The sequence below is a fragment of the Molothrus ater genome, chromosome 13, assembly GCF_012460135.2.
Source record: "Molothrus ater isolate BHLD 08-10-18 breed brown headed cowbird chromosome 13, BPBGC_Mater_1.1, whole genome shotgun sequence".
Lineage (NCBI taxonomy): Eukaryota > Metazoa > Chordata > Aves > Passeriformes > Icteridae > Molothrus > Molothrus ater.
The window spans coordinates 18043131-18070684 of NC_050490.2; the positions used below are offsets into that span (position 1 = coordinate 18043131).

Genomic DNA, 27554 nt, shown 5'->3' on the forward strand with positions numbered 1-27554 from the left:
CACATACATATTGATGCAGGAGCCAAGATAACAGTGTTTATTGACAATCCACAATCTCAAAGGTAATTCCTCTGGCTCTCAAGTCTCCAGTTTACAGGTCCAAGAAGTTTGGCATTGTGCTTGTGCATGAGTCGGCTTCTAGCTCATAAATGCCAGACCCATTCACCAAAAGTGCTCCAAGGTTTAGCACCACAAGACTGACAAGTTTGAGATCCAGCTGCTAATCTGGCAAGGCCCCAAAGCCCTTGGCTCCTGGACAATGTCACTTCTTACACTCCTGAAAAGCTAGGTTTGCAGATGGCCACTTCATGTACTCGGGAATTGTTATACACAAGGGCTGGAGTGTTCCCTTGGTGGGCTGCCAGCCGGCCCTGGCACTGCAGGGAGCGGGCGGCAGCATTCCAAAAGGCCCCCAGTTTGGGAAATGCAGACAAGACCTCAGCCCCAGACTTTGCCTTAGACTTTTCCTGCTTTGCACCAAAAAATCAGGGTGATATGTGCATTTGCAGCAGAAGCATTAGTAAGTTGCTTGCACAGAAGGAAGAGCAGTAACCAAACAAGCTGGAGAACCCTTCAGCAAAACGTAACAAACCAGTGTATGCCAGGTCTCGTAGCTGTACCACACACCCATCCTCACACTCACATAGAAATTACATCCAGCAGCAACTTCTGGTTGAATGCAAAAAGGGATCAGTGGCTGCACTCCCAGAGCCCCCAGACAGTCTGTGGGCAAAGAAAGTCACCAACACAACAGGGATAGAAACCACTACAGACCCCCCAGCTCTGCTGGGTGTCAGTCCTGGGACAAACACCCAGAACTGACACCCAGCAGCAACCAGAGCTGACAAGGGAGAACCAGGAGATCCAACAGGACCCAACTGCTCTGGCCAGGGCAAAGCAATGGGCTAACATCAGGTAATGTGCAGAGCTGGAGTCACAGCCTGCCCTGGAGTTCTTCCTCCCCCACCTTTAAATTTCATTCCCTCACTGGCATTTTCATCTCTCTCCTCCTCCAGGCTCCCCCATCAGACAATCTGTCTGGTGTTGTTAGCCTTGTTCCCAAAGGCAATGCCACGCCAGGTAGTAAATAAGACCTTGCTGCCTCTAGACTGCCAGCATTAAATAACAAAATGAAAGATACCATGACCTTCAGGAGGTCTTTGCCTGTGGTTTGGGAAGTGCTGCCTGGCAAGCAGAGCCCAGCTGTGCTACACAGCAAAGGGGCTTCCAAACTCACTGCAGGAGATACACTAAAATCATGTGGTGAAGTAGTCTATGGTTTGTGTAACTTACACCTCCAACACAGAGAATTTGCTGCTGGAAGGTGGCTTTTAGTTTTCTACCCAAGAAAGCTCATGAGCTCTTCTTTCACATTTGGACAGCTACACAGATTAGATGCCAGCCAGATTTTGACACCAGCTCCAGGGTTTTTCTCTCTTCCCTCTCTTTAATCTCCGCTCCATGAAAACCCAGCACCCACCATGCTGCCCTCCTGCTTCCCAACAGAGCCAGTGCTCCTTGTGGGATTGCCCTGTGAGGCGGGGGTGGGACGGTGTCTGTACTTACTTGCTGCCTGAATCTTTGCCTTCCGGCTCACCAGCAGCCCGTAGTGGTTCTGTGCCATGCAGTCGTACTCGCCTTCATCCGAGGAGCCATCTCCCCGCACCCTCTGGAAGCGGGACATGTAGAGAGACCCGTTGGCCAACATAAAGGCATTCTCACTGTCCACGATCATCACGCCATTCTTCCGCCACGTGATGGTGATGGGCTGGATGCCCTCCACCTGGCAGTAGAGGATCAAGGGTTGCTCCTGCACAGCTATGTCATCACTGGGCTCCACAACGAACGCCAGCTCAGAGGAACGGCCAAAATCTAAAATGAAGAGAGTAGGGCAGAGTCAGCAGCATGTCCAGGAGCAGCAGCAAGAGTCAACTGCTATGGCAGGAAACAGGACGATGGAAACATTTGCAAGTGTTTCCGAGAAACACAAAACCCACAGGAGGCAGGGTTTGCCTCCCAAGACTTTTACTCTCTCAACCTCAGGGTACAATTTCTTACAGCACAACCACAGGCAAAGTCCTTCAAGGCTGCCTTTGGAGGCTCCAGTGAATGGGACAGGCAGACACACCCCTCCAGCAGCTTGCCAAACCCTCGCTCCACTCCATACTGCCCTGAAGATTGCCTTTCACCTCCCATTGCAAGTGTGCAGCATTAGACAATTAAAACTTGCACAAACATGGGGCATCATCCATTCCCTACCCGGGAGCAGAAGTGCACACAGTGCTGGAAAGCCATTCCTCTCCCCACATCACCAGGCAGAGGGGCTGTGCCGTGCCCCAGACCCGTTTGCAGCACAGCCGGCGGGGGTGAAGGGGGGATCAGCAGCTCCCGATCCAGACCATATTGCCACCGGCATCTTCCCGACACTTCTCCCGCTTGGCAGAGCAGGAGGCTGTTTGCCTCTCGCACGCAACACCGTGCCCTTCTGTCGCCTTGGTCTCTCTCACGCTGTAACAGGCAAAGCATGGTGCTATTCAGCCCTTAATGAAGAGCAAGTTAAGCACCAAAATACAAATGCACAATGTTCCGGCTCAGCCACACAAAAGGTTTCTTGCAAAGCAATTACGCTAAACGATGTCCACGAGAGATAAGTTATTGCAGAATTTGTACCAACAATAGGCAAACCCTCACTTCCCTTGACACAGATACGTCCTAATTTACTTCTTTTGCCATAAGAACATTTAAACACTGTGTCTTTGGCACGTTATGCTTCACTTGGTCACAGCACACCTTTTGAGGGTACAATTTCCCCTGTAGTCATGATCAGACACTACAGAAGATGACAGAAATAGAACTATTGCTTAAAGATTGGCCAAAATATATGCAGACATGAAAGACAAAAAGAGGCCAAGGAACAAGAGTTATATAGATATTTGAAGGCTGTAAATGCAGGGATGGAGGTGAACTGGGTTTTTTTAAAGAGGAGCAATGGTGAAGAAATTCCAGCAGAGTAAGAAAACTACAGTTTCACCCAAATATGGAGAGAGCCTTTCCAACAGTTCACTTCTGCATTGGCCCTTCAAGGTGGGGGTTTCCCAACCTGTGATACAGCTTCTTTCCTCTTTCACAGGCTCAGGGGAACCAACTCCACAGATACTCACAGAATTGGCAATATCTCTTGCCAAACACCAGCCACAGCACAGGCTTTGTAATACCTGTCCCTCATACAGACCCCACCAAGGACAGGATCCCCCCACACGAGGCTCAAAAGCAGGGTGGAGGGCAGACTGTTAATGCATAGTAAGAATAACAGAGATGAGAAGAGGCAGTTACACTAAAGAAAGAGAAGAAAAAAAAGTCTGTCTTTTCTGCTCTGCAAACCCAGTGAGATTTTTTTTTCTTTCTTTCTGTAAATCCCCACTGCTTTCTACGGCAACTTAAATTGGATTATGGGGGATAAACATTGAGTGCAACCTGAGCCGAGGCAGATGGACGGAGCAGACAAAGACAGCAGTGGTACTGCAGGGCCAGGCCAAAGGTACTGCCAACGAGGTATGAGTGTGTGCAAGGAATGGACAAACCCCACTTAGTGACAGGCACCTAAAACACACACTTTATTAACCCATTAAGTCTTAAAATGTCAGGCTAGCTCCAGCCATCTCGGTGATCTATCGCTCACTGTGACTCCTTTTTTATGAGATAGCCCTGGGGTCCTCTCAGCAAGTCAGACTACAGCCAGCACAAACCCATCAATTACTTTTTTTTGGTGAAAATTAAGGAATTAGATGAATGCTCTGCATTTTTCTGCAAAGTGGCCAGAGTCTCAACACCATGCTGGGGCCCCATTCCCTGTGTAGGTGCTCTGGTGAGTTAGGTAAGATAAGGAACCTTGCATCCTGATGCTGAGCCAAAAGGGACTTGTGACTCCAGAAAACTGAAGATTTGAGGACTTAGCCTAATGCACAATCAGAAAAAAATCCATAATTAAATAAATGCCCCATCTTCCCCCAGCACCCCTGTACTCTTAGATAAAACAGCTTATTATTATATGTACAATAAAAGGAAGAATCAACATAATTACATGCCCTTCCCACAATTGCTGTCATTATAACAACCATCATTAAGGCCTGTGATTGGAGATAATCATGTTTGCCTCCATAAACATTCGGTCTGCGTCCTCACTCCAGGCTGCTCGAGCTGCAGGAGTGATGATGCTCGTGATTAGGACTGGGCTCCTCAGACACTTGCTGGAGTGGGGACTGGCACTGGTCCTGGGGTCTCCTTGGGCTGCACTCAAGAGCAGGACTGTGCCTTGAGGTGTGACACTGCGCAACTGGTTTGTTACCTGCTGACACCTTGAAGTGTCCAGAAGCACCCAAATTCCAACTCAACAGGTTTTTCTCATGGGATGCTTATCAGACCTTGAAGAAATCTTGCTGCCTCCTTCCTGAAGTTTCAGGGCCAGGTGACCAACTAACCAGATGCATGGGGAGAAGCTAGATCACCCCACCTGGAGAGCTGGGAGAAGCCAAGCTCTGTTTTTTCCCTATCTCAAAGGCAGACTCTGAACACAGAGCCCTTTTTTCCCCAGGATGTTCAGGATGAGAGACAAAGGGAGAGATGCTCATAGAGGAACCTCCACAGTGGGACAAGATTCCTGGTGTTTGCTCTAGAGATCAGCTCAGAGGAGCCAGAGGGAGAGCACAGACAGGATAAGGAGTAGGATAATGGTGGGAGAGAGGAACCCACCCAATTCCATCAGCATAAAGAACTGATTGCAGTTACCAGTGAGGCACAGAAATGATGCTGCAAAGTTGGAAGTAAACAACACTCCAAAGGCACATGGAAATAGTAAAAGTGCAATTAATTGAGAGACAGCAAAGAAATTGCTGAGGCTGTTGTGCACATTCACTCAGGGAGTCTGAAAGTCCCATCCCTCTCCAACAGCTGGCTGTGTATCCAAACCCCTCTAATCCCACACAACATCGCAGGTACCTCCCAAAACAGACTGCAAGGCAGCATGGCTCACAGGCACTCCCCGCTCGAGGCAGGAACTGTACAGCTCTGCTCGTGGCAGCTCGAGTGTGCAGTTGGAGCCGGGGCGTCAGGCAGGCAGCTGAACAGCCCGCTTGTCTCGGCGCCGGCAGCGCAGGAGGGAAAACTGCTTTGCTTTCTGCAAGGGGATGGAGGGAGGAAGCGTGATTAGCTCTGACATAAAGGCCACAAGAAAATTACTGGAATCCTCATTCTACAAGTCTCCTTTTGAGAAACATTTACCATCTCCCTGAGCAATATAATATGTGACTATATGTGCAAATATTTAACAAAAACTACTTCCCCTATTGATCAAGCAAGCCAGGCATACTCAGAGAAACCAATTAGCACTTGTGCTTTTGAACCAAGAGATTTATTTAGCGCTGAGAGAAAGAACTTCGAATTAATGGGAAGCTTAAAAGACACTTTGAAGTACATTTTAAAAAAAAATTAAGTTTAATTATTTTTTACTTGACACTGTGATGCACATTCAGGGCTTCAAAAGAACTTGCTTATACCCCTGTATTGTCCTTTTCCATTTGGGAAACATGATTTTGGCTTCCCCTCCTGTGCTTCAGTGACTAATGTCACCGCTCTAATTAGCAGTGCCATCCATGGCCAAGGACCTCAGTCACATCCTGGCTCATCCTCCTGGAGCCCATCCAGACCCGCAGCCAGCAGGGCCATCCCTGCCCTGGGAGCACGTGGTCCTGACAGATGAAGCCTGTATTATTACTCCTGTTCTAGACAGGGAACATTAATCACAGAGGGATCAAATAAGCTGCCAACAGCCTGCTCTGCTCGTGGCAAAGGGAGAGATATTGTGGGAGTAGTTGGGTCCACCCCACTCTTCCTCGTGCAGCATCACTGAGAACACTGCTGGGGAGACCAAGGTAGCACCAGCTCCTTCGTCATCTCACCAACAGCATGACATCCACCTGCAAATTGCCTCACATCAGCACAAATTTGCCCCCTTCTGATTTATTGTGTTTATTCCCAGCATAACACAGCCTTAATCAGCAGCATAACCACCACCAAGGATAACCACTCCAGTCCTGCTCCAATAAAGTCAAAAGAAGATGTGCAGGACCAGAGGATTTTAGTGAGATTTCATAGATGAGTATCAGGACCAAAAACCTGGATGCAGGTTGGGCCATGAACATGAAAAATAGCTCCTGCTTTTCCAGTGGTGGGTTGCTTTTCATTCAAATCCTTCTGCAAATGGAAGGATATGGAAGGAAGAGATATATGGACCTGAAAGACGTTCTCCAACAAGATTATAACAAGCTTCAGGCTGATGAAATTGACAGCCTAAAAATCCAGCTGGTGCCCTCTTAAATCTCCTTGAGCCTGACCCAGACCCTAAGGAGAAAAGCACTGCATTGCAGTAAAGTGCAAATTGGCTCTTTAGGGCATCCAGAAAATTTACATTTAAAGAAGAGGAGAATAGGCTGTAACAGGCCCCACATCTTGCTGGCAGTAAAGTTTACTAGCTCAGAATTTTTTATTCCCTTTCCTTTTGGACGGGAGGTTATATAAAGCGATTTTTCCATCAGGGAGCATAAACCACATCCACTCGTTAAACGATTGCAGGAGGTCTCTGACCTCCTAACAGAGAGGGATAACACAACCTCTCAGCCACCTGACAGAGAGCCCAAAAACACCCAGCATTGCTGCCCTCACTGGGGACACCGATTTTAGCTGAGGAAGGCAAGGAGCATGAAGAGCCAAAGAAGCTGCTCCAAATAATTTTCAGATGTTTGAGACCAGACTGAGCAATTCCCAGGAGATCGCATGTTGAACACTGTGGAAGCTGGAAACATTCACAGCACAAAGAGCCTTTCTAGGACAAGCCCCAAGTCCTTGTGGGCTCCCCCATATCTAAAGAAGGCAGCATAAAACCTGTTGGTATAGCTGGAAAGGGCAAAGACCTTTCCCGAGCTAATTACCCACAGTAGCTCCATCCACAGCCAGGCATCCTGAGAGCATGGCAGCAAGCCATGGGTAGGATGCTCTGTTATTTGCATTCCCCATGTATTTCACAGCCCTGACCAGATCACAGCCTCACCACAGAGGGCATCAGCGACACAAACATAGAGCAGGGAACAACCGTGCACAAATAGAGAGCAAAGGCACAGCCGAGATGGGAAATGCTGTGCCAGAGCCAGGGTCCTGCAGGCTTCAGCTCCCAAGGCTGCTCTAATGCAGGACAGAGGAACAGCCAGTTCATTCCCTGACCCTGCAGGAAAGCATCAGGGAGGGGACTGTCCCCACAGCCAGGCCCTTGCACAGACCCAGCAGGAAATGGACTGGCCACTCAGTGAGTGATAGTGTCCGTGGATCAGAGATGGTGACTGGCATGGTGGCACAAGGCTGCCAAAAGAGCCACAGGCGCCTTGGCATCACAGTGCCAAACCCCACCAGCCAACACAGCCCTGTCACCAAGCCCTTGAATTTCAGCTTGAGTTCTGGCAGGCAGGGACGGCACACAAGGAAAGGGAAGGAAAGGTCTTTCTGCAGGAAAGGTAGTGTGCCCATGACAAACTTTGAAACTCTTAATTGTATCCAGGGGATACAATTAGTATCAATACAATTACAAAAAGCAAACTCAGCACTCTCTCCTTCCTGCCATCCCCTCTGCCTTATCACCTCCCACCCTGAAATTCAGGATGGAGGAAAGCATCTTGTTCTTCTCAAGGAGCCGAGCACTGCATGGATCCCTGCTCGCTCCAAAACCAGCACCTTGAAACACGAGCTCTTCTCTCTCTTTTCACTCCTCTCAGGTTTCAGCAGCAACGACCCTTCTGCAAAAGCATCTTCACAGCTCAGCAGAACCATTCACCACGACCCACATCTCCTGACTCGCCATCAGCTTCATCAACACAATCTCATGTGCAAGAACAACAAAAAAAACAGGCGGCAAATCCTTGACTCCGCTCTGAAACTCTGGTTTTAAATTACCAACACGGAGCAGGTCTGGGTTGTTAAGTGACTGGGCTGCTCTCGAGTGGAGGGTGCGACACAATGGTGACATCTGATATAACAGCAAGGCCAGATCAGTGTGCTCTGTGCTTTCCTCCTGCACTTGCCTATTTGCCTCTCTCGTCTCTTAAAGTGCAATTATTGACATGTTCGCCTTCTTAACCATCAGTTTTATAAGCTTGCCAATGGCTCCTGAACATGTGTAAACAATTATTTTTATTTTCTTGCAAAACCAAAATGTTGGATATTCTTTTGGATAAGCAGACTCGGGTAGATTTTCATGAGCCCTGCTACATAATTTATTAGTTTCTAAACTCTGTAAAACTAAAAGCTCCACTAAAGTTCAAATAAGTTTGTGATTTCAAAATAATTTTGAATGGACTATTCCTGTTTCTGACTAATGTTACACAATTGATTTAAATGGGAATTCTTAATCTGCAGAGGTAGATTCTTGCATTGTTTTGTTAGTTGAATAAAAGGATAATATCATGGGCCAGAAGCCCAGGAGTGCAAAGAAATATTGTGGGGAAAAGGGACCAAGAAAAAAGCATCTTCTCTCCCAGATCTGCTGCAGGCTGCAAAATTAAGTACATGGCTTTGGAGCAGAGTATAAGGGTCTGTAAAGCAAGGGCTGGCATTGCATGGGGTCACTGCTTGGCACTTCACACACTGTGACACAGGACCCTTGAGAAATAAGGAAATCATAAATAAAAAAGGTCAGGCAGGCAGAAAGAGGGAGGGAGACTTTCTCGTTTGCACAAATAAAATGAGAGCAGTTTTGCAGCTCTCTGCCAGGCAGTGCTGCTGCTGAGCTTAACCATGCTGGCCCATGCCAGGCTGACACCACGTGGGCCAAAACTGGGATTGAACAGGATGGAGAGGATGGGGAGCCAGGCTCTAATCCTGGATCTGGGACTCTCTGCCCAGATCCTCTCCCCTGGTACCCTCTGCAAGCTCCTAAGTGAGCATGGGAACTTGTTCTGTGCCAGATCCAGAGCCTGACAGGTAACAAGAAGAAGCACAATTACACCAGCTTAATATTTCTAACTCCCTTCTCAGGGGGTGGTGGGGCAGATTAGAAGGGGAGCAACCTGTCCTGTTGCCCCCTCTCTCACCTTGCTTTATGCACTTCCAAAGTTTACTTTTGGCACCACGATGGCCCCAGCAGGCACCTGAGTGCCACGAGAACGGGTGGCTGCACACTCACATCCCCATGCCAGCTTTGCCCTGAGCACAGGTCCCAGAGGTGGTGCACGTTGACACGGCTGTGCAACACCTGCCCCACTTCATGGGCTGCCTGCTGCCTCCACGCGGGAAAACCACGTCCTGAGATTCTCCTGTTGAACTCCCGAGAGAGACGAAGCCCAAACGTGGGCTTGAATTTCATACCGAGTCTCTGAGCGTTACTGGGGAAATGATACCTGATACTCTCTATGTATATTAAGAAAAAAGACAGGGTATTACACCAATTTAGTAGAAAGCAATCCTTTTTTTTTCGTCTGAAAAAAGACAACAAAGCCATACAGAGCAGAAATTAGTGAAAGCTTATAGCTTCAATAATTTAGAAGTTAAGCCTACTTAAACATAAATGACGATGCTTAATTCCAAGGCTGTTACTGAGCAGAGCCGGGGAGCCTCTCGTATCCTATGCCTGCCTTTGAATGCCGGGCTCAGCAATAACAGACAAAAGCTGTCCACCACCCAGAACAAAGAGCTCCAGGAAATTAAAAAAAAAAAAAAAAGAGAGAAAAAAAAAAGAAAATACTGTCTCGCTGCTGAGCCCACTCCTGCAGGCTGACCAGCAGCTCCCAGTGCCTGGTTCACAATCCCCAGACCAGCATTTTGGGGAGTTTGAAAACCACAGGGCTGGGAGTGGAGCATCGTGTCCCGCACAGCGCGGCACTGCTCCCACACAGCATCCCCGGCGAGGCTGCACCGGCGCTGACTGACACTGACGCGGGAGGGTTTATTGAGCTCAGCAGAGCGCACAAACACCGTTTGTTATCTCGCCGTTAACCACGCCGAGAGCACAGAAACCCACCGGAGGGGGGGAAAGACCGTCAGAACCAAAAAACTTTGGAAGTGTAGCCAAACACTCCTCAGCAGGGCCAGCAAAACACACCCCGAAGTCAGGAGCCACTGACCCGCCGAGGCGCAGCATAAACAAACACACAGGGCAATTTGGACAGCAGCAGGCGATAACCTAGCCGGCAAATTCAAGTTGCTAAAGTTCTGCTTTCAAGCATTCACTTCTTTCCCTTTCCTCCGTCAGAAAAAAAAAAAAAACCGAAAACAAAAAACAAAACAAAACAAACTTTTTAAACCATCCTCATTGTACTACTCAGGAATCTTAACATAATAACAAGACCTGCTTCATTACATCCACTTCACAGATCATGTCTATTTTCCACTGCGAGTTCCACTGGCTTCTCCGCCTCGCGCGGTTGCTACGGACCACGTGGCGAGATTTATGATACCACTAACCCACAGCTTTGCTTTCTAAACACCCTAGCAGGTAATCTTTGACAAATCTAACACACACTTTTCTCCCTCTGACCATGCTGGGCTGCTTACAGGGCTTTTTTTTAAAATAATTCACAAAATAGGCACAGAATGGTTTGGATTGCAAGAGATTTTAAAGACCATCCCGTTCCAACCCCCCGATATGAGCAGGGACACCTTACACTAGCCCAGGTTGCTCAGTTCCTACTTTTCCTTATCTAGAAAGCTGTTAAAGAGAGACTAGAACAGGATGCACACGGGTATTTTGCTGCAGAACAGCATCTTTGTCAGATTAGACCCATGCATCACCAGCAGAAGAAAAACACTGCCTTTTATCCGCAGGACATGTGCACAGTAGGTCCAGGGAAAGCTCTTTTTGTAGTCCGGCCAGGTGGACCGTGCTACCAATGCGGACAGAGCTGGAGTTACAGGAGAGCACAATATACTTGTAGGTCTGAAGTTGCTCGCCCTCATCCCTGCAACTTGTCTCCCAACATCTCTGTCGCTATCACAGCCTTTGCTGATGAACGCGACGCGTCCGTCGGGCGCTGCCTCCCGCTCCCACCCGGTGACGATCCCGGCGACTCCACGATCCGGGCACGGGTGGATGGCCAGCCACGCCACTGCCCCTGGCAGCCACCACACCCCTCCCCAGCGCCAGCGGTGGGGGCTCGGGCTCCACAAACACCACCGTCCCTCCCTAGAGCCCCCCGCGCAAGGGGTTTCCAACTGGAAGCACAGCTCCTGGGGAGCACTTCGGGATGGGCTGGGGATGAAGGCGCTGGATGGGCTGGTGCGGGACTCCGCAGCTCCAAGCCACGACCCCTGCTCGGCCTCCCGGAGGAACGCGCCCCGTTCCCGCGGAGGGATGCTGACCCGCGGGGACCCCCAGGCCGCCCCGGCGGACACACGCGGAGCTGCTTTCAGCCCCCGCGGCGGCCCCGAGCCACGGGGAAGGGCAGAGTGCGGGGCTGCGAGTGACCGCGGACGAGCGAGGGGAAACGGGACCGGCGGCGGGGATGGCGAGGGACAAGGAGACGAGCAATGCCCTGGCCACCTCGGGGGTGATGAGGGGACGCGAAGTGCTGGAAGGAAGGACGGACGGACAGGACGGAGCGGCCGCGGGGAACGGCGCCGGTGCCGGGCGCGGCGGCGGCAGGTCCATGTCCGCGCCCCCGCCCGCTCCCCCAGCCCAGCCCGGCTCTTACCTCCACGGCAGACAAGCAGCAGCAGCCCCAGCAGGCAGGCGGGCAGCGCGGAGCCCGGCGGAGCCATGGCATCCCGGGCGGGCGGGCTCGCCTCCCTGCGCCCCACGGGGAGGGAGCAGCCCGCCGGCAGAGAGGGAGGGAGGGAAGGAGGGAGGGCGGCCAGGCGAGAACCACCCCCAGCTGTGGGGCGGGCGGGAGAGGGGGGGAAAAAAAAGGAAAGGGAAAAAAGGGGAAAAGCGGCTCTCAGCGGTGCTGCCCTCGGCGCGAACACGCCGCCGCGCCGGGCGGGCGGAGGGGCGGCGCTGAGGGAGCGGGGCCGCCGGCGGGCGGGGGGCGGGCGGGCAGCGCCTTGCGCCATCTTGCGCATTCGCCGGGGCGCCGGCAGCGCTGGCCGGGCTGAGAGGGGGGGGCGGCTCCGTGAGGGGCCGCTCCGCGCTCGGGACCCGCGGGGAGTGTGCAGGGAGCCTCGTGGGTCTGCCTTCACCGGAGCCCCCTCACGGCACTCCCGTCACAGAGCACGTCTCAAAACCCACTCACGGGTCGAGCCTCACAGATCTCCTTCATGTGTTTCGCTCACCAGAGCCCCTTCGCGTTTCTCCCTTCACAGGAGCCCTCTCTTCAGAACCCACTCGCGGCTCTCCCCTCACTGGTGCCGCTTCACGGGGCTCCCTTCACAGGGCGGCTCTCACCAGTGCCACCTCACGGAGCTCCCTCACACCGAAGCCCTGTCACCGGTGCCCCCTCACGGCTCTCCCGTCACTGAGGCAGCCCCACAGCTCTCCCTTCACCAGAGCTGCTTCAGGAGTCTCCCGTCACCGGTCTTCCCTCGTGTGTCTCCCTCACCACAGACCCCTCAAGGGTGTCCGCTCCCTGTCACCGGAGCCCCCTCACGCATCTCCCCTCGCTGCTTTCACTTCCCAGGGCTCCCTTCACGGAGCTCCAGGGATACACGGACACATCAGGGGCCTGCCCCTCACCTGTCTCCCCTCACTGGGGCAACCTCGCAGGAACGCAGAAGAGCCTGGCTTGTCCCACCTCTGTGCTTCTGATTTTAATGCTAAGTGACTTACCCGAGTCAGTAACGCAGGTGTTGGACCAGCCTGCTCACCCTGGAAGGCGCCCCAGTGAGGAAGGACCCAGTAAGGGATGAGTCTGCTCCTAAATCCTGCCACAGCATAATTTGTCTGCCCTCCTGGTATGAAATAAGAATAAAGTGTTCTTACATGGCTCTCAGCCCCTGTGCCCACACAGTATTTTCTGCCTTCCAACTGATCCTGCCCTGTCCCTTGGCCCTTGTTCTCCACAAACATAACTTACATCATCACTTTTAGCAGCAAAAGCCATCTCTGCAAGGACAGCTCAGTGTTTTGTGGTGTTTGCTTGGCAAAAAGGAACTAAAATGAAATAAAAGTCAATCCTAACTAATTTTTTTCTTCAGACTTAAACCAGATTTTGTGGACTGGGTTACTAAACCCTGTGACAATTCCTAGAAATCTGGTGAAAAACCCTTTGTGAAGAGGAGCAGTGTGAGGCTCCCCTGGATGGTGCACCCTGAGCGTGTCGGAGTCGGCTAACGAGGAAAGAAGACGTCACTACATCTGCTCCACATTAAAGCTTCCTTCGTTTAGCAGAGGGTTGAGCTGTACGAGGCTCCTTTCAGCTGGGGAAGAATTTGCTCTGGCTCCGCCAGCCTCTCGGTAACATCTGAATTTCTGTGCTGTCCCTGACCTTTTGGCACCAGCCGTGCTCTTGCTCCGACTCCCTGGCTCCTGCCATGGGGCCCCATCAGCATTTATGTAACACTTGAAGCCATCATGGACTTGTGGCTGCTATTACTGAGGATGGCTTGTGGGAATTAATAATTCCAAGAGAAATTGAGCACGATGTGCTTGACAGGGCTGCTTCCCCTGTGAACCAGAGATTTTGTGTGCTTTTGCTGCCAAGTGCCCTGGCAGGACCCAGGGGCTGGGGGAGGAAGGTACATGTTTAGGGTATCACCAACTTCACCCCCACACCTTGCAAATAACACTGGGGACAGCACTGGCGGCACATTCAGAAATCATCCACTATTCCACACAATAGGACTTATACAAAAAACCATGAGATCTTTTAGGGAATAGGCAGGTTTGGGGCTTTTGGAACCACCTAAGAGCAGGAATTCAGAGCACTCACGTTTTTCTACGCTCTGTAAGCATGAGGGCTTAGAAAAGTTGCTTTGTACTGGAGGCAGGAATTTGCTTATCACACTGCGAGCAGAAATCGGAGCCTTTGGAAAAGCAGCAGGGTTGCAGGAGTGACGGTGTCCAGCCCAAACTGAGGCTCCAAACCCTTTCCTGCAGAGCAGGAGGGGGTTCCTCTGTCCCCCCTGCTGCTGAGGGGCACAGGATCTGTCTGTCCATCTGCCCTCCCTCTCCACAATGCCTTCTGAGGGCATCACTCACCCCTCACTCCCTGCACAGCAAATTTCCATCAGCTCCAATCGTGCTCCTGATTTACACCAATTAACTGCAAACTGAGGTCCCCAAGACACCATTAGTAGTTTCAGTGGATGAAGTGGGAGATTAACTTGTCTGAATTCACTCAATTTATTATTCTATGTGTAATTGTGGTTACTCTGCCTGCTAACAGGCTGGGAGCTTTTCCCTTATGTACGTACATGCAAGTTTTAGCATCTGCTTCATGGTCAGTGAGCAAAGAGGAGCGGGAGCCAAAATTGTGGCACCTACCTTGAGGCACTGAGCCCAGAGCTATGCCAGCAGCGGTGGGACCACCCCGGGACCTGCTTCTGGAAGCAGCAAAACTGTTTTTTCTGTGTCTGTTGAGAATCTGTGAAGCAATCCTGGCCACCTCACTGCATCACACAGCCCATTGTCTTGGGCTGTGCCACGTTCCAGAGGGCTGAGCTGGGCCACACACTGCACTGGCAATTGTAACTCCCTGAATTACCTGAGACCAGGGGAAACCCAAGCCCACTGTAATGTATTTCCAGCTGCATCCTTACACAGGTGTGTCAGGATGACAAAGATTGGGAAGAGAAAGAAATGAAACCTGACGCTTTGCTCTTCACTTCTCTCCAGTAACTGCTGTGTCCGTCCATCTCTGTCTTCCATTCCATCCCACCGTGGCTCCTCTCAGCAGCCTCCAGTCAGCATCCTATGAACTGGGAGCTGGAAGAGTGATTTGCAGTCACCCATCACCCCCTCCAAGGTCCTTCCTTGCTCGTTTGTGGGGTTACCTATCATTAGGAGAAAGACTCATCAGAGTTACACAGTCTGACAGAGTTCCTTTAACCACTATCAGAGAACACTGTGCTAAGTGCAGATTTATTACCTCTGTAATGCAGATAAAATGAGATTTTATGGCTCTGTAGTCGTGGCAGCATAAAGTAATAATGGAAACTATGTACTGAAGTAGGGAATGCATCCCAGGAAGAAGGGAGATGCACGGAAGGTTAATAGTGTGTCCTTGGGGACTGGCAGGTATCCTCTCACCAATCCTGCTGGACACAAGCCACCAAGTGCTCAGCCCAGTGTGCCATCCAAGAGAACTCTCACCACTCACTGCTAGATGCCTCTGCTTATTTTTACCATTAAAAAATTCCCAGCAAGATAAAGCATGAAACTGGACAAATATTTTTTCCTATAGGAATCAGTTCAAAACTGAGGAAGGAGCAAGCATCCAGAAATGCCTAATGAATCCAAACTCTGCTCATGTCTGAAATTCCAAAAGAATCCCTAAGGAACCAGGTACCACTATCATCTCACAATACCAACCTTCATGGTGATGAGCATGAATCCTGCATTCTGCTCCCACCACTGCTTCTGCCAGCGAGGTACAGCCTCACACAGCTGGAACAGACTTAATTGTGAGTAAAAGCCCACTCTTTTAAAAAAACATTTTATTAATAACCCATTAGTTAAGGAATATAAGGACAATGTCTTACACTTTAACACTAAAGAGTATTTGTGGAGTAAGAACAGTCTCTGAAGAAAGAAAGTTATAATAAAGTACAGTATGGAACCAAATACAGACACAACCTTCAAACAAGATCAAGTTCTGGTTACACATCTTTATGCACTGTGCAGAAAATGAAATTTAACTTGAAAATACAAGCAAGGGAATACAGTAACAGAAGTAGATGGTAGATTTCTGCTGGTTAAACACTTCCTTTCTAACAAAAGTATTGATTAGAAAAGACACAATGATTCCTTCAAAACACCTATTACTAATGAGATCAAAACCATATACAGTGTTCTAGTAAAATGGTTGTTTTCTTACACAGCAATATTTCATGGGCTGATTGTTATCTAGTAATGTAAAAAAATTCTCAAACTCTAAATTAGAATTTATCTCTTTAGAACTATTTAAACCAGAACTTTGCTGCCTGTTAAGCAAGAAATCAAGTCAACAAAAAGCTGATAGAGGTTTTTATCTGAGTTGCATGTTTCACATAACAAGAAATGAAAAGAAATAAAAGGATGAGAATTGTGACTCTCACAGCAGCATGGGGAATATACAGTTGTGTAGCCAAACAGTAACATTAATACTAGAAAATTATGCCAGTGAGACAAACCTGACATTTTAACAATGTAAAACAATATACACCAGCAAAAAATTTGAACAGCAATAATCTTTAGTGTTACTGAAAGGAAGAAAATGGAGAAAGGAGCCTAGGGTACAGGAAGAGATATTAAGCATAATGGGTAATTAAAGGTATCAAGAGTTTGCGTGCCTGTGAGAAATCTGCACGAAAGCTACATATTTCATGATAAAAAAATATATGCACTGGTTGTTTCAGCTTTACACATCAAATGTGTATTATGTGTCTTCTTCAATTCACTTCCAGCTGAGACTGAACGGTCCCTGCACGTTCAGGGCAGGGGGGACCTGGGGCACAGCTGAGCTGGACAAGGACACCCAGCACTCTGTGTGGATGTGTGTTCATCCAGGTGCTGCTGGTCAGTGGTGACCTCTTGGCTCCAGGGAAACTATCTGGATTTCTGCAACGCAGGTCTGGCCTACCAGCCCATGGCCACTACAGTTCTTGGACAGCCAAACACTGCCAGCTTCACACCCTGGTACAGTTTGGTGAAGTGTAATGAGATCAGAACAAGCCTCAGCATAAGGTGACAAAAGTGCTTTGGGGACACATAAACAAAATTGTTTGTGGTCTGCTGCATCTCCCCAAAGCCCTCTGTAACTATTGTGGGTGGTTTGGTGGTTGGCCCAAAGCGATCCAGGGGAATGGTGCCCCTGCTGTGTGGGTGCAGTGACAGGCAGGGACAGCTCTCAGGGCTGTAGAATTGCTGAAGGCTGCACAGGTAAAGCAGGGGGTGCATGTACAAGAGAGCGCCCCCAAAACTGCCCCACACTCCTACATCAGCCTCCGTCCCCTTCCATCCCTCTGGATGGAAAGTGGCAATGGCAGTGTGGCTTGTGCAGGGCCTGTTCTGTCACTGAGGAAGGGCAAGGGCTCTTCATGGAACTGGGACCTGAGGGCCACCTGCACAATGTCCCCCGCTCTCCGCAGCGAGCGCCCGGCCCTGCCCAGCCAAGGGTTTGTACCTCTGTGACTGCATCCGCTCCCAGAGACTGTCAATTGCCCTTATTGCCTGCAATAACACTTCACTGCTTATCTGTAACCCTGCTAAGTCACGAGTTTCAAAGTCTTGTGGCAGTGGGTTCTGGAGGTTATTTACACACTTCCTCTGCCCAGTTATGTTTCCTTGCCTTTTCCTCGCTCCAATAGCACACACACAAACTCCTGCCTTGGCCTGCTCACTGGCACTGATCTCCAGTCTCTGTCCCACAGCATTCCAGAGTCATGGCTAGTCACAGCATGGAACAGCATTTATGAGACTCCTCAAGACACCAAGCTAGAGAAACAGAGCAATCACAATGACTGGAAATACAGCTGGTTACCAGAACAGTGTGTCATACTGGGAGGAGATGCTGCCATCTGGGGAGAAGTGGAAGCTCCAATATCCTTCCCATCATAGTACAGGGAGGCTTGGAGGTTCTCATTTGCTGAAAAGCTGGAGGTAAAAGGGTTGCAGGGTGCTGGTGAAGTGAGGTTCTCCATGCTGCAAGCAGTGGTACCTCCATCCAGTCATCACCAGGAAAAACAAAATCCAAAGTCTTTTACAGGATCTCAAGTTGGCACACAGTTTCCCTATATACCGTGGGGAAAATTTTAGTAAGAAAAGAGGAAGGTGGGCATCTTTTCCTTCCCTTTTTAAACAAATGGTGAGATGTCTGAATCCTCCAGGAAGGCAGAACATTCACCAAACACCCATGACCAGAATTACTGATCCTTGTTAACTCCGAGCAGCTGGTCCAATCTTGTAGCATTCGCAGTCAAACCCTTCAAGCCTGGAGCAGGACAGAGACCAGCTAAAAAAAGTAGAGAAAAGTCCACCCCCAGCAGGGCCAGGCTGAGAGACATGTCAGCAGTAAGCAAACAGCATCAGCAGGAAGAGTCACTGGATGATTTTCAAGCCAGACTGACTGGTATGAGACCAAAGATTTCATTTTAAAACTCTGGTGGTGCTCTGCTCTTCAAAAAAAACCCACCCAAAAGCACTTTGGCCAGGACTATCAGAAGTGACTGGAAAATTTCACTTGTTCATCCAAAGCTTTCAGCAAGTCCACTGCTTACAGAAGGCTGAGTGGTGCTCTCTGTAAATCAAAACCATCTGAGACGTCTCCACACAGGCACCCAAAAAAAGAGAAAAGAAATACATGTCCCCAGTATCACAAGTTACTTTTGCAATTGCTGGTTCTTCTTTCTATTTGCTAGCATAAGCTTGTTGAGGAAAGATGGATCGACATCCTGCCAGCTAAAGCAGACTCCTTTGGCAGCTGCTGCAAAACACAATCCTACAGAGAGACACAACCCAACTCTCTGGCTGTAGGGAAGGTGTCAAGAAACAAAGCGAGAGACATCAGATCTGCAGCACTACGTGTTAAAGAAGAGTCAACAACCAGTGCAAACATATTCTTTAGAAAAAGGCAGTATAAGAATAAGTTAAAACCTATAATGGACTATAACAAATGAGTAGATCTACTGCTTTTTTTTTCTCCAACAGACATGAGGTAGTTGTGTTGTTAGGGAGGAAAAAATAAAGAAAGAGAGAAGTAGTAAAAATGCTACTCTATACCACACACTATTCCACTTTATAAAATTAAATAATATAAAGATGTTCCAAGGAAATAAAAATACATGTTGTACATTAAAAGGACAGATGTGTACCTAAAATATTAGGTACAAGAACCTACATAAAACAAAGCCCAGGCTGGTGAAAAGACCCAGACGCTGCAGAAGGTTCTATATAGTACAAGTTGTTAGAGGCACTCGTAGAGTGTGTAATAAAAGGCCACTACATCAGCCTGCTAGTAGTAGTTACTGTGGTAGCACACACAGAGAGCCTGGTAATCCTTCTAACCATGGGAGGGCAGAAAAGGCTGGTGCTTACAGCTCCCTGTCTTTGTTTCTGGGGCTTCCACCCGCTCCTGGGATTCCTGTGCCAGAATTCATCCAATGCTGCCACACAGTCAGTAGTGCCCGGGCACTGCCTGGGGAAGAGGCAGCTGAGAAGGATCCCTTGGTGCACTCTGCCACTCCCCAGCATTAGAGGATGTGCTGCCAGTCCCCTCGAGGGCTATGGTGAAGTGACAGCCCCAGCCTAGTGCAGAAGGCTCTGTTCCATCGTGGTTCCACTCAGCCTTTGGCAGATGGCTCAGTCCTGCTCCCACCAACACGCAGTTCCTCATTGCCTTCAGCAGGAGGAAGATGGGCCCTCACCAACCCACGTGGCTTCCCGAAGGCCTCTGTAGAGCTGACAGGTCCAAGCCCCGCTCTGGTGAGATGCTGCACCTGCCCAGCTCCTGCTGGGCTCAGCCAGCCAAGGACAGGCAGCACCTCATAGGGACAGGCTCTCCTCGTGCTTCAACTCTGCTGTGATCAAAATCAGAACCAGTTCATTCTTTGTGATTGTGGACATGTGCCATGTTCTCAGATGCTGAGGAAGGACTGGTTAAACCAGAGTTACTACAGAGCAGGGCCTCCTCAGGTGCCGGGGAAAGCAACTGGCACTTGACTGGCTGCACATCACCCCTGCCTTCCTGGGTGGAATCTGAATCTCCACTCTCCTCCGAATCCAGACTTTCTCCATGCCTGTGGAAGCCATTGGTGAGCCCATGGATGCACACAGCCTCAGGTTTGTCAGTCTTTGTGTCAGTGCAGAGCAGCTCAGCCTGGGCCTGAGCCTCCAGATTGTCCATGCAGTCCACCAGCACTTGGCCAGTGTCCTGCTGGGAACTGGGATTAGCCAGCTCTGCTGAGGGGAGCTCCTCTGGCTCCCGGTCCTCGATTTCTGTCTCTTCACTCTCCAGGGTGTGCAGCTGGGAGTTGTAGTCTCTGTCAGAGGCTGAAAAATCAGAATGGACAATGACTTCTGCTTCTACTTGGTGGATGCTGGTTGGCAGGTGGCTTTTCTTTGCTTCATTCTGTTACCAAACAGGAGAGAAATTAAAAAAAAAAAAAAAGGTAAAGTAAGTGAAATTCAGATAATTGAGGCTGTGGCTAAACCAAGCACTAGAATTTATTTATTTTTAATCCCACTGAGTGCAATGGGATGTACATATGCCTCTATTAAGCATTATCTTGATATGTTTCTCAGGGCTTAGGTCTTAAGAAGCAACTCAAATCACCTCAGGATCATTATTTCTATTTTACGTTTGAGAAAGCAAGTCCCAAGGGAGAGAAGTGATTTGCTCAGAGTTTCTTGGCAGGCTGGAGCAACCATTTCTCCAAGCCTCTGTCAAAGACCACAATTTTCAAATCTCACCAGTCTGTTTCCATATTAAGGGCCAGATTGCTAGAGGCTGAGTGGGCAGCACTGTAGGAAACTGGCTTCTGAGATGGATAAAGGGGCTCCCTTTACTTTCCTCATTTAATTTTGGCTACATATCACAAAGCGTGTGTTTGTTAAAGCCCTGGTCACAGCCTACAAAAGTCTGTGTAAAGTCAAGCATTTTAAATTCAGAAAGAAAACAATAAGTTCTGCTCTGCAGTGCTTAAGTGGAGTGCAGGCTACAGATCTCCACAAATCTGGCTGACAAGCAGGTCATTTTGTGAGATTATCACTCAATAATTTACCAGACAAATTATTGTAGAAGCTCACAAAGAGCTCTCTAGGCAATCAACGCTCAGATTCTGGGCTGAGTGTGATGTAGCAGCAAGAAGACAATTCAGAGTATGGAAGTGATATCCCACGTGTAATTTGCGCTTTCTGTTGAAGCCAACTTTGAGCATCATTTACATATTTTAACACTTTTCTCTTTTGTTGACAAACTCTGATGGGTAAGCTGTGCTGTAAATGCTGCCCTGTAATTGGGCTGTAAAACATTGTCTTAACTCTATCCACAATGTTAATTACATCCTGTGTATAATTGATTTTCACACCACTGCCTAGGAAGGAAACATAGGTAGGCTACTCAGAAGTATTTGCTGGGGAGGGGGAATGAACTTTTTCAAAGAATAACCAGAGAAATCTTCTGGTACAGAGTCAGTCTGAGCAGGTGTCAGCTTGCTTTGCTAAGACAGTTACGCAGATGTACACTCTCCCAAACACAGGAGTGCATATTTATTCCAGTGATGCAGTATCAGAAATAGGATTTCCTCCCAGACCACAACTGCAGTGAAAATTGCTCTGCCCTATCTGGAGAAGGGAGTTTAAATCAACCCTTGATCTTTGTCTCCTTTTACAGCCAAAAATACAATCCCTCTGTCAGGCAAGCATGCTGTATATCTTAATGACTGTGCGGAGCACTGCAGCTCCTAACTCACTCAGGCTGATTGCTGCACAGCCACAGCAAAGACTCCAAGCAGACTGCTGGTGCCTGGCACCAGGTCCTCAGGAACCAGAACTGCCACAACCTTGCTGATAACCACCTGTTTGTCAAGCTTCTGACCCCACCTGGCCATCACCAGACCAACAAGCCCACAGAAAGGGGCTGCAAAAAGGAGAAAGGGAGATGGAGAACATAAATGGAAAACCCACATGAGAATACACAAGTCAACAAAGCAGCAAAGATACCCACCATCACAGCATCATAAACCAGGGCTTGTAAGAGAAGCTTCTGCCCCGTGCTGGAGGGGAGCTTCAGTGACCCATTGACAGCAGAGAGAGGCTCTTTGGTGATGGTGTCTCCATATCTGGTGATGCTGTTTGTCCAGGCCTGGTTCGTTGATTTATTCCATGAAGACTGCAGGAGAAAAGTGGCAGGAGAAAAGATGCAGTTATCACAGACATGAATTCTTATCCTCATACATGTGAAATGAGAAGCAGCTTGAAAAAGGAAAGTCTAAGTCGTGAAAATACCATAAATGTGGAGGACACTTCTGATAGCATCAAAATAAAAATGCTCTGCAATGGACTCACATGGTCCCTGCCTTAGAACTGGCTTTACTGCTGTTACATGGGCTGATGCAGAGCACAGGGATAAAAGATGCCAGATGGTTCACAACTGGTTGCATAAGGGGCTTTCCACTGATTCTCAAATTGTGAGGCCAGTGGGTAAATCATGGCACAGACATCATTTAGAGGTCCACTAAAAACAATTCCCTGCAAAGCTGCAACAGCCCAGAGCAGAACAAGCCTACTAAGAAACACCAGAGAGCCAGAAAGGGACAGGGAAATCTGGAGCTGAGTGCCCACAGTCTTTGCTTTGGCAAGAGCCATGCTCCACAGCACAGAGAAGGACCCTCACCCGTGGGCAGTGCCCTGTGTGCTCCAGTAGGAGCTGGACATTCTGCTAAACCGCTCGCTCTGCAGCACAGACAAGAGTCCTACTCCAAGCCAGGACTTGGGAAAACACTCTGCCATTCCTCATCAACACAGAGGCACAAAACTGGGAGCTTTAATTTTTTTAATTTTTTTTTTTTTACAACAGACCACCAAGCAATTCTTTGCTCAGCTTTAAATCCCCTGGGCAACCAGTGTTACCTTGTTTGTAGATCTAATTAAATTATATGGGCTGAACGCAATTTGTTCTGGGTTCTTTCAGCTTCCCCTTGCAATAAACTCTTGAATGCACACCTCTGTGTATGGGAAATGTGTATCTTTAAGAGCTGAAGTTATTTAACAGCTCAGACTATTAGTTCACAGGCAGAAAAGTATTTTCTTTCCAGGTTTTGATTTTATTGGGCTGTCCTGCATGTACCTGAGCTGAGCCTTGCTCGTACTCACATACATATACACGTAAACACACAACTCAGATTTAAGGACCACACAGGCCCAATTTCTGGCCTTGTTCCACAGATGCTACATTATTGTGTGGGTACAAGAGAGGCTGATGCAGAGGAGAAAATGCTGACCTGACAACAGCGACTTCACACATGCACACAGAATACTGGTGATGTGAGCATGCTGGCTGTGCAGGGTGAAGATACCCTGCACATCCATTCAAACCCACTGACCCTCTATTGCTCACTGCCAGTAGAAGCCCAGGCTCCTGCTCTGCCTATGTGCCTGCTCCTTAGGCCAAATCTATTCCAACAACCACCAACGTAGCGTGAGTCCAGCTGAGACAGCGAGGAGATTTCTGACATCAGCCTGACCTTGGGTGAGTCATTTGACCTCCTTGTGCCTCGGTCCATCTGGCTGAAAATTAGGTAGAAATACACCACCAGATGTTGTATGTGAGCCAGGCATTCCTAAGTCAGCTATTTAGCAAGAAGCAAATGCTACCTCGTGCTGCCAGGGCTGGCAGAAGGACATTTGTGTATGCGCTGAAGGGCGGCCAGAGCTGCTCCCAAACCCTCTGTCCACCCTCACTCAGGCACCCAAATGGCTCAACACCTCGTGGGAGGCAGAGCCATGTTACATCCCAGCACCACCCCCAGGTCGCAGGAGCTTTGCTGCTGCCTCAGGAGTAAATTTTTAGCAAACAAATAGCAAAAGGCCTCATTGATATGCCAACACCCTGCAGAACAGTGATGTCCAAGCTCTGTACTGTGGCTACCAAACATTTGCTAATTTAGATGTGGATGCTTGAGGCAGTGTTTTTTCTATTTCTCTCTCTGCAATCCTCAACAATATATTCTGAGCCAAAAGCCTTCCCTAATTGCTCTGTTTCTAAGTGGACAATCATTAAACTACGCTTTAATAGCGAGAAATCAACCAAGCGATCACAGAGAGCTCACAATAAGGAATATCTCCACATGCAAGTGCTCAAGGAGCGTGTTCAATTTGCTTCTGCTGCCATCTGAAAGGCTTTCTGCAGCTACATCCTGACTGATGGCTTCTGTGCCTCTTCCAAGGAACATACGTTACTGAGCAAATAGTGCCTGGAAATTTCAGCACTGAACCTACACAAATCTGCACACATGCACCAAATGTGTGTCCTGTTAGAGATGCCTGCATGCATATTTGCCATCAGAGAGATCTGAGCATCATACGCAGACACACACACAGAGCAAGCTCGAAAACCTTCTTGCAGGCATCTTGTGAATACCAAAAAACGTGGAAAGAAACAGGCAGCTCTACTGCAATCCCCCATGGACCATCTGTTAGCGGAAATGTCAATCTGCCATGTTTACATAGGTTTTGATGACTCTGGGAACAGCCTGTTCAGCTCTGGCTGAAATTGGCTGCAATGAAGAACAAACTTGTTTTGTACCAGTTTGCAACTTTCAACAAACAGAAAAAACCATCAGCCACACAACATGGCCTGTGTCCCACATGTTGTTCGAGCACATTATGTTTGAGAGGGGGAAAAAAACAGCAAAAGACAAATCCCTCTTGGGCCTTAGCCTCTAAGATTGGGCAGCAGCAATTAACTCTAGGACTGTTTTCATCACAGACCTGAAGAAATGTTGTGTGCCTGAAAGCTTCACTGCTTTTTTAAGCAGCATTTTTTTGTGTAATAAATTATACTATTTCTTTTTACTCAAGGGGAGCTAGTGGGTGGCATAAGGAAGGAAATATTGTCTTGGTTTTTACAACACAGTAATGAAGGCAAGGAGCAAGGAGTGTCAGTCTAATACTAATATAAAGAGGGAAGAATCTCTTTGTCAGTTCACTGCAAACACTAGAATGAAAACTAATAAAAACATCTTCCAATAAAAGACATTTCCATTACAGCTAAATCCTTATCAAAGCAAACAAGCCTTTTCATTTTAGCCTTTTTATAGAAACTCCAACTGGTAAAAATGTGCCTAGATCGTGTTACCTTCTCAGTGACAAGTCATGATTTCATGCAAATATATGAGCTGAGAATGAACACATAGCAAAAGTTCAACTTGAAACCTTCCCTGTTTTTTTAGGATGGTTATTTAAAGTAGCTTGAAGCCCTGTGCAAAACAAGGCTGGGGATGTTTCAATATGTCCAGCTTTTGAGAGTGGTGTAGCAGAGAGAAAGGGCTCACTGCTGAACAGCAGTGGGTGGGAGTGGGAAAGCTCCGTGTCACGCGAACACAGCGACATCCCTGCCTGCATCTGGGATGCAGCACACACAGACCTCTGCCAGCAGATAAAGGAGTCTCTGCTCGCTGTCACCAGGAGCACAGCTCTCGTCTGAAGCTTCTCAGAAAACATTGGGACTTCTTTTCCACGCAGAAAAATTTCAACATGAAAATGACAAACAATCCGGGTAGATCCAAGTTCCCTGATGTGTTACAGCTTCTGCTCTCCCAGTCATGGGGATGCTTCGTGGGAAACACAGTCCTGTGGGAAGGAGGCCCACAGGGAAGGAGAAGGGCTGCAAGCAAGGAAGGCTCCAGCTCACAAGAACGACAACAGCAAACATTTCCAAACCAAAATGCTTGGGTTTGGCTTCATTCAATGAAAAGCTGAAGTCTTCCATGGAAAGCAGATGCTTTTTAACATTCTCCCCCACCCTTTAAATTGCTTGGCCCACATGCAGCAGTGACAGAGATGTCTGGAGCAGAGCCATTTTATCATCCTCAGTCCATCTGTCAGAGGAGACAGGGCTGCATCACCACAGCCCGTGCACGACTGTGTCATCTATAACGGGGCTGCTGAGGGCATCAGTCTGGGGGGTGCTTGCAAGGGGATGAGAGTAAGGGAGGAAAATCACTTGTCAGTGTATTTGGAAATCCTTGTCTGTGACCCCTGGAAACACATAAAGGAAGGAAAATGAACCACTGAATGGCCAACTGTACTAATGGAGCTCTGAGCATCCAGAGGGGTCCCGTGCCAACACCTTGACTGCAGTAGCACCCTGCTGTCCTGCAGGCAGGGACAGGGGGTCCAGGAGGTTCCTTTGGGACTGTCCCACCTTCCACTTGCACCATCCTGCACCTCCAGCACTATGTGTAACAGCTCAAGAAGAATCACAGTCCTACATTTGAAGGAACTGATGATCTTGACCTGAAAATGACCAAGGGGACATCTCACCACCCTTACTCACATTTTTTTGCAGGAATCAGTTCCAATCTCAGAATTTTTTAAGACTTCCTGCCCTCAGTCTGTTCTCCAGTCCCCACACCTGTAAAATGACATTCACTCACTTCTGACTCCATATGGCATGGGGACAGTCCCTTCTTTGTGTCTATCTAACATGGAGCATCCAATCTCCACTGGAACCTCAGGCTGCCACAAGAATAAAAACAATAAAGAATAATCCATGGAATGGTAAGTAATGACTCAGCATGGGAACAGCCTGCAAGCCCAGAGCAGCCAATGCAAGTGCCAGCCAGCAAACACAAACCAGGTTTCAGGAGCACAACCTGAGGACAGAGGGACAAACAGACAACTGGACGTCACAGCTACACAAATCTGCCCTGCAGTGCCAGCAGCCTCAGCCCAAGGGTCTGCCCCAGCCAACATCCCCAGCTCTGTGGTGACATGATATGCTGCTAAACAAAAGGTATTCTTGAGGCATTTCTCACTCCCTCTCTTCAGTGAATAGAACTGCAAGTCATAGTATCCAACCTAGAACACCCTGGGGAGCTTCCCCTTGCCAGGCTGGACAGAAATTTCCTTCCACAATGATTTTCTCTTTCCTTTGGCTCTCTTGCATTCCTTGCCATCGATTTTCACAGCCCCAACTTCACACAGCATGAGAGAAGAAAAGAGAAGGCAACAAAGGCAGCTGGTCACTGCAGGGTGCAAAGCTCCCACAACACTCTGTTCCAGGCAGGGTCCCTGGGGCTTTCCAGCTTTAAATGGATGCTGGGGGAAGCTATTTGCAGCACACAGGACACCCACATCCACTCCACAGCCTCGACTAGAGGCATTTTGTGTACAAGCAGGGAGATGCACACACTCACAACTGCTCCTGACTTGGTCTATATCCACTGTGGGCACCAGGCATGTGTGCACCACTCTGGCCATGTACCTGAGACCTGGCCAACTCCCTGACTGCCCAGCCAGGTAACATCTCATCACCATCCATGGGGCCTCTTGGCCACTGCAGCATAATGGTGTTTCTTGGCCATATTCTTTGCACACTCGATTATACATGCTGGAGTACAGAAAGGAAGCAGCGGTGGCACTTCCAGCAGGAATGGGGCAGTGCAGGGAGCAGGGTCTCCTGCGTGGGAGCACATCTCCCTCCAGTGCCCGCTCCCAGCAACAACAGCCTGTTGCTCCCGGCCACCACTCGATCTCCTTCACCTGCCGGGTCACCCTCCTGGTCGGCACGGGTGACAACGCTGCTCTCCGGGTGGCTGATTCCCAGTGACCCTTGCTTCCCTAGCCACATCCATTAAAAAAAAAACAACCAAACCCCTCAGTGAATTTATCTCTCAGTGGCCATTCCCCATCTAATTATGGAAACTCTACAGCCAGAACAGTCCAT

The 27554-nt window shown here is 48.8% G+C and overlaps 2 protein-coding genes across 2 annotated transcripts in view; both read right to left on the reverse strand.

Moving 5' to 3' along the window:
- Positions 1-11856, reverse strand: part of IGDCC3 (immunoglobulin superfamily DCC subclass member 3) — a 95966-nt gene extending 84110 nt beyond the window's left edge. Inside the window, exons 1-2 of the mRNA XM_036389971.1 lie at positions 11727-11856; positions 1567-1872 (exon numbers count right to left, since the gene is read on the reverse strand). Coding sequence (XP_036245864.1) covers positions 1567-1872; positions 11727-11793 — 373 coding nt within the window. The 5' untranslated portion in view covers positions 11794-11856. The remainder of the gene's footprint in view (positions 1-1566; positions 1873-11726) is intronic.
- A 3750-nt stretch (positions 11857-15606) lies between these two features.
- Positions 15607-27554, reverse strand: part of IGDCC4 (immunoglobulin superfamily DCC subclass member 4) — an 87554-nt gene continuing 75606 nt past the window's right edge. The window contains exons 19-20 of the mRNA XM_036389898.1: positions 21831-21995; positions 15607-20234 (exon numbers count right to left, since the gene is read on the reverse strand). Of these exons, the coding sequence (XP_036245791.1) occupies positions 19707-20234; positions 21831-21995 (693 nt within the window). The 3' untranslated portion in view covers positions 15607-19706. The remainder of the gene's footprint in view (positions 20235-21830; positions 21996-27554) is intronic.